The following is a 7396-nucleotide window of genomic DNA, read 5'->3' as shown; positions in this document are numbered from 1 at the left end:
TATCGTCCAGTGAATGGGTGGAATTCCTGTGAAAGAGTTTAGGGCTTTGTGGTTTCTACCTCTTCCATGTAGAGCTTGGCCACAATGGGGGACACAGGTAAACCCATGGCGTAGCCATGTTTTTGTCTTTAGAAACCTTCCTTTTATTTAAAATAGGTAGTGGTCAGGCGGAGGTCCAGCATGGCACATATGTGGTCTGGGCTGAGATTGGTTTTGTTACCCAAGGTGCTGTCTTATAGCAGTCATTTCTTCACTACCCTGACAGCTTCAGTTGTTGGAATGCAGGTGAAGAGGGAAGTCACATCATAGGAAACCATGGTCCAGTTGTAGTTTCCAAATCTTGCTGCTGAAGTCCTATGGATTGTTGATGGGATTGGGGGTGTTGCCAACTAGAGGCGCTAATGAAGTGGCTAGATGTTTTACAATGTTGTAGGTGACAAAGTTGCTGCTGCTGAGAATTGGTCTGAGTGGAATTCCCCATTTGTGGATTTTGGGGAGTCCATATATGCATGGAGTGGCTTCCCCAGGATAAAGACAGTAATATTGTGTCTTGTCAATGATATTGTCCTTCAATAGGTGTTGCAAGAAATCAATGACGTTTTTCTTCCAACTGCTGGTGGGATATCTCTTCAGCATCTCAAACGTAGCAGTGTCCTTCAGAGGTCTGTTCAACTTGGTCTTGTAGTCATCTGTGTTCAAGATAACTGTGCATCTTCCTTTATTAGCTGGCAGGATGGTGATGTTTGGGTCTCTTCCTAGGGATGTCACTGCTCTCCTTTCTTGAATTGTGAGGTTGGAACGGGGTGTTTGGCACTGGCCATCAGGAAATGCAGCCGTCCGTCTGCATTTAAAAGACAAAGGCCATTCTTTTGAAGACAACAAAGTCCACATTTTGCACACAGAGGATTGCTGGATGGAAAGAGGGGTCAAACAGGCCATCTATGTCAAAATTGGCCTCTACGACTCCCTAAAAGAATGCAAATGACCAGCTGTCTGCAAGGAATATAAATCCTTCCATTCCCCACCATAAGGTCAGAGCTGAAAAAGCTTCTTGGAGGAGAAGCAAAATGAATGTCTTCAAAGAAAAACAAGTCCAGTCGCCTCTTGTAAAAGCACCTTTGGGACAGCCATGACCTGGATGACTGAGAATCTCCAGAGACATTGAAATGTCTCTTGTTTCTTATCATCTGGCTAAATTAGATTTAGCAGCATATAGATCCCATTTGTAAAACAGCTGATGTCCTGCATCATAGGTTATTCTTTGTCTGATGTTTTAAAACAGAAATAATAAAATAAATTAAGGACACTTTAGGGTAGACTATCTTCTATGACTTAATCTGACGGTGTAGGTGGTGCTTTGACAGAGAGATTCCTTCGGGTGTTGGTCAACCGCCGTTGCTGAGCAAGGAAAGACTGTGCAGGTGGGTACGAATGGCCATCCTTGTAGACAGTACTCCCACTTAAAAGTCTGGATTCCATTCCTAGTTTATGAAATGCTAAACTCTGGAAAGAAACAAGATAAATCACTTAAATCCACGATTCTCTTCATTCAATCTCAAATAAAGCTAAACCTTATGATGGCTGATGTCTACTGTACTGCTAAATTATTAATGCATATATTATTTCCTTTTTTCTGGCTTATTGAAGAGATATACTTAATATCTGGCATAATCAACAGGCATTAAACATGCACAGGAGTCAGATAATATGCTATATAATTGATTCACAAATTATGCACGATACTCCTGGAATAATTTCCAGAAACAGCTCTTCTTAAAAGAAGTATCACATTTGGAATATGACTACTGAAAAATGTATGACAATTATAGATTCCAGCACTCCAGGAATGGACAGTCTATAACACTCATAAGTTGTGGCCTCCAGCCCTCCTCAGACTACACCACCATTTGGCAACAAAACAGGAAGCACAATTTTTGGTGTTATTTCACACACAAATACCCTTCCGGGAGACATAGAGGCCTCTAAATGCTCAGTATCTGCTATGGGACAACAAACAACAATACTGAGATCAAGAATAGCTGAGAAGATGAATAACATTAAAAATCAAGTAAAATGTTAAGTAAAGATTAAGAATTTTACTTTGAAGGAAGAATGGAAGAGTGGAAAATCTATCATAGGAAGATGCTTTCATCAGTAGAATATATTTGGACTTCACCCATGTTTATTAATGTTCTTTCCCATGTGCAGTACAAGTACAGTAGCTCACCTGGTTATACCATGCAGATACAATTAACTTTTCTTCATGCTCCTGAATCCTGACTGATTTACACTGACCCTAAAATGAATTTGTGGGAAATATAAAGTAAGTAGAAGAAATTATATGACATTCAAAGCAATAAATTGATTACTATATGCATAATTTTGAAAGCAACATAAGCCTCAAAAAAAGATTAAGTTTTACTGCTTTATATTATCTTCAGTAATAAATCCAGATTTTAATCACATTCCTTCTGGCCTAATTTTACTAATGTCTTATGGCAGTTCTTAGTTCATTACTAGTGTTTCTCAACCTGGGCAACTTTAAAAGGTATGGACTTCAACTCCCAGAATTCCCCAGTCAGCAATATTGGCTGGGGAATTCTAGGAATTGATGTTCACAGCTCTTAAAGTAGCTCAGGTTGAGACACACTGGTTGTTACCATTTCAAGAAGGAAAAATACATTAAAATGGTTTCATATTGCTTTAGTTTTACTGCTTGGTTTTATGTTTTGTTCTATTGTCGTAAATTCCCTTAAGTGTTCACATGAGCAGAAAGCAAATATGCATTTAATAAATATATACAAAATACAGTTGCCTGATGGTAAGATGAGTGGCGTATAAATTTAATAAATAAATAATACCTCAAGTGTTTCAATTTTTTTGTCTTTCTCTGCCAACTGTTTTCTTAGCAACATTATTTCAGCAGATGCCGGTTTTAATTTGGGATCTAAAGTTTTTATGACCTGCAGAAAGAACATACATTATGTTTGCAATTATTCTTATCTAGTTACAAAATCAACTCAGAAATAACTTATGCAACAATTGCATCAGTCAAATAGTCTAAAGTTTGCCATTCTAATTGAACAAGCCACCTTTATTAAAAATGTTTGGAACAATTTTGCACCGCGACTCCTATTCTTTCTTCCAGAATGTTTTTTCTACCTCCCAGTCTAGCCTATAGCTCCAGTCTATTGCTCCTTTAATTTACATCAACAATTTTGCTCTGCTTTTTTGCTTTTACAGTTACAGTCTAGCTGAGAAAAAGCTTTCTGATGCCTATCATATGTGACGTTTGTGACATAGTTTGAAGGGATTATTTTTATTAATCTTCCATTTAAATGAAAAGGATACAGTGCATATATCCTTTTGATATAGCTATCAGTGACTGAAGTAAAAATCCAGAGTGCCATAGATTTTATTCTATTTCTTTTTTCCAAGATGAGATAAACCTTTCCTGGAAAAGCAGAGTAAGCTAATGTTGGGGGTTTGTTTTTTTATTTGTTTAATTCTTTTAGATCACAAGGAACAATTGAAAGCCATTTTGTTGTAAGCACCAGGCTTGAAATCGGGAGATTTTGAGTTCTAGTCCTGCCTTGGGCACAAAGCCAGCTGGGTAATTTTGATTCAGTTACTTTTTCTCAGCCCAAGGAAGGATGCAATGGCAAATCACTTCTGAAAAATCTTGCCAAGAAAACTGCAAGGACTTATCCAGGCAGTCTCCAAGAACCAGACACAACTGAATGGAAGAAATAAGATTAATTAGATACTATCACATAATTAACTAAATTAGGAAACTTAAGCATGGACTAGAGAACTAATGTAGCTTTAAAAGAGTAGATGTGGGGTTGGGACAATTTTCCAGGTCAAGAGTTCTTAACTAATTCATTACAGAAAATAATACTCACAATTCTTGCTTTTTCTAAATACATCTTATATCTCTCTTCCATTGATTTCATATCTTCATCTTTCTTATGCAAAGCAGCTTCTAATTCTTCTATTTTTTGTGCTATTATTAGAAAAGCCAATGTAATAATTAGTAGAAATAAATATATCCAAATCTGGAACAACCAATAACATTAGAATGTGAATATTGTTAGCTCTGGAGGCCTACAGGATCAGTAATTAGTTGTAATCCATTAAGGCTACAGATTGTGATCCCATTAATGCCGATAAAATTTGGATTCTAATAAAACATCTGAAGGACCACAAGGTCCTCATTTTTGCCTTATAACCAGCTGCATTCACTTTAGTATTCAGAAATACAGCTCAAAGATATCATATATACTGCATTTCATAAAATATGACTTTTGAGTACAAAGAAAAAAAGGATGTATCCTTCAATTTATCTACTTGCAGTATTTTATCAATACATTGGGTAGTAAAAGACACCTAATAGAGAAAAGTTTAATGTCCTCCAAAGTTTATATATGCAATAGGAATAAAGTATACCAGTAGTAAAAAGTGAAAGGGGCAACAGATCACTTTACAACCTGCCTCCAGAAGCGGTGAACGCTCCAAAACTGGAAGTTTTTAAGAAGAAACTGGACAGCCATTTGTCCAAAATGGTATAGGATTACCTTCCTGAGCAGGGGGTTGAACTTGATGACCTCCAAGGTCCCTTCCAACTTTATTATTATTATTATTATTATTATTATTATTATTATTATTATTATTATTATTATTATTATTATTATTATTATTACTTTACCATTTTGATTTAAATCTGGTTGAAGGTCTGCAAGAAGAGCTTCCTTCTTCTGCAGTTCATCATGGACTTCATTTAATTTCTCCCTGAAAGTACACGGCTCTTTTAACTAAAGGACAACATAGTTGACTTACTTTATTTTATATAAAAAAAACCTGCATGTTACTTTCTCACCTTACAATTCTGTGAAACACTAAAACACTGCATCCCACCATAAAACCAATACAACGCTATTAAAAAAAAACAAATCAAGATGATAACTTAGGTGAGAAGCACATAATTTATCCTAACAGTTATGAATTCCTGAGCAAACCCTGATTCTCTCTCAAGGTTTGGAGGATGAATGCCTAAGGGGAATCCACCATTATTGAGTTACACAGGGGTGTCAAACTCAATTTCATTGAGGGCCGCATCAGCATTCCGGTTGCCCTCGGGGTGTGTGTGGCCAGGGTGGATTTGGCCTACTGGGTGGGCGTGGATGGAGTGGGTGTGGCCTACTGGGTGGGCATGGCCAGCTCTACATCGTTCGCATCAAGGGTGCCTGTGGGGGCCTGGGCAGGAATGGGACAGATCTGAGGGTCTCTGGCAGAAGGGGGTGGGACCGGGGCAAGCGCCAAGGCATAGTCCATTTCTTCATTCCTCACAAAGGGTGACACCTCCCCAGCATGCACCCAGGGGGCGGGGCTGACGCGGCAGGCTGGTTCCTCGCTGTTTCTAGACGGCTTGTGGAGCTAAGACTGAATGCGTTTCAGCATAGATGGCCACCACAAAATTGTACATTGGCTCCCGGCTGGCCTGGGCCAGGGCCAAGGCAGCAGGGGCCATTCCCTCACTGTTTTCAGGATGGCTTCGCGGGCCATATGAAACCACTTCGCGGGCCGCATCCGGTCCCCAGGCCTTGTGTTTGACATGTCTGAGTTACAAGATGAATATGTCTGGGAAGGTAGGAGAGGGGACCATACAACTGCAAAAAACCCTCCTTGTCCATGATCCCCAACTTTACGTATATATTATGCATATATTTTACTACTAATAAAATTCCATAATGGTGTTACAAACCAGAAAAAAGGTTAGTTAAATAAGTTGTAAAAAAAAAGTCTTATTCTCATGCCTGCTCACATGCATACAAAGAAATATAAATGTTTCACTTACATATGGGCTGCTATCTTCTGCTTCAATTCACTGGACTGGAAATAATAATTATAATGTCATTAGATCCATTGAACAATCATACACACAAACGTTAACTATGATCAATCCCACTGCAGAGGAACATAAAAACTACTGAGTACTACTTCATTATATAACCTCATTGGAACAGACAATGTTTCAAGATCTCACTTCAATATCAGATAAAAACAAGGAAAGTTATATTTAGCCTATGTGTTTCCCATATCCTCATTGTCCTGTGATTTTTTTAGGAATGGCTGTGCATCACACTGGTTCCTATTTGAAATCTTTTCTTAGTCATTCATGAACAACTGACAGCTCCCAACATTAAAATATGTCATGCACTTGTGTTTGCGTTTAAAATGCATGTTTTAATTGTAATTTATGCAATAAGCAATTAACTATGGGACAAGAGCCAGAATAAATATTTACTTTGAAATTAAGATATCCCAACTCCAAGGAATGATTAACGACATACATAAAAATGTTATAAACATATACAAAAATCTTGTACAACGTTCAGCTTTCCTGCTTTAACCAAAGCTGTTAATTTACACTGAAATCAAGCCTGAATAATCCTTTCTTCAAAATAATGAACTCACTGTGCATATTTGTATACATACATGCATATATACATTTTTATCTTGGAACTGGCCAGAGGCCATATTCCAAAAAGACAACTCAGGTTCAAAATTTAATCAGCATTAATACGAATCACTATTGGCCAGAATTACTTCTCTGTAGAAAAAAGTATCCCATTATCAAAGTTAACTGATTCCTGTATGCATACTTAGACACAAATAGCCTTCTAACTATAGTAAATTATGCATATGCTGTCACACAAAGAAAGGCCTCCTATAGCGAACATCTGTACATTCTTATTCTGTAATATAACTTACACTAGATTTTTACAGAGTACTTAGAACTTATTTCACTTATGTTCTACTATGAAATAAAGGTAATCCTCTGCTTACGATGACAACTGGAACCGGAACTGCCACTGCAAAGCAAAGTGATTGTAAAGTGCAATGTCACGTGACTGCATCACTTACCGAGGGCAATTCTGCCAGTCCCGATAGCCGTGGTTAAGTGAAGACTGCGTGGGTTGTAATGAAAGAACCATGGGTGACCACAAATTTCAACTTCCTGCTGGCTTCCCCACTCACTTCGCTTATGGGTAGCCAGCAGGGAATATCATAAATCGCAATCACTTGACCATAAACACACACTGCAACAGCCACAATACAAGGACCTGCTGTAAGTACCATCTGCTCAGGACTGACATAATTTTGAACAGTCACTGAACAAATGGATGTAATCCAAGAGGTCGACTCCTAGACCCCTAACTTGTGGGGTGCCTCAGGGGTCGGTCCTCTCTCCCCTTCTGTTCAATATTTATGTAAAGCCGCTGGGGGAGATCATTCGTGGCTTTGGGGTGGATTTCCATCAGTACGCTGACGATACTCAGCTGTACATCTCCACCCCGGGCCACCCCAACGATGCCCTTGACGTGATGGCCCG

At 38.4% G+C, this 7396-nt stretch overlaps 1 protein-coding gene across 1 annotated transcript in view; it reads right to left on the bottom strand.

Moving 5' to 3' along the window:
* Positions 1 to 1302: 1302 nt before the first annotated feature.
* Positions 1303 to 7396, bottom strand: part of HOOK1 (hook microtubule tethering protein 1) — a 29959-nt gene continuing 23865 nt past the window's right edge. Inside the window, exons 17-22 of the mRNA XM_015821624.1 lie at positions 5858 to 5892; positions 4709 to 4791; positions 3906 to 4006; positions 2862 to 2963; positions 2228 to 2296; positions 1303 to 1503 (exon numbers count right to left, since the gene is read on the bottom strand). Coding sequence (XP_015677110.1) covers positions 1333 to 1503; positions 2228 to 2296; positions 2862 to 2963; positions 3906 to 4006; positions 4709 to 4791; positions 5858 to 5892 — 561 coding nt within the window. The 3' untranslated portion in view covers positions 1303 to 1332. The remainder of the gene's footprint in view (positions 1504 to 2227; positions 2297 to 2861; positions 2964 to 3905; positions 4007 to 4708; positions 4792 to 5857; positions 5893 to 7396) is intronic.

The sequence above is a fragment of the Protobothrops mucrosquamatus genome, unplaced genomic scaffold, assembly GCF_001527695.2.
Source record: "Protobothrops mucrosquamatus isolate PMUCROS unplaced genomic scaffold, P.Mucros_1.0 scaffold1366, whole genome shotgun sequence".
Lineage (NCBI taxonomy): Eukaryota > Metazoa > Chordata > Lepidosauria > Squamata > Viperidae > Protobothrops > Protobothrops mucrosquamatus.
Note: the sequence above shows the minus strand (reverse complement) of the source record. Positions and strands in the feature narration are given on the sequence as shown.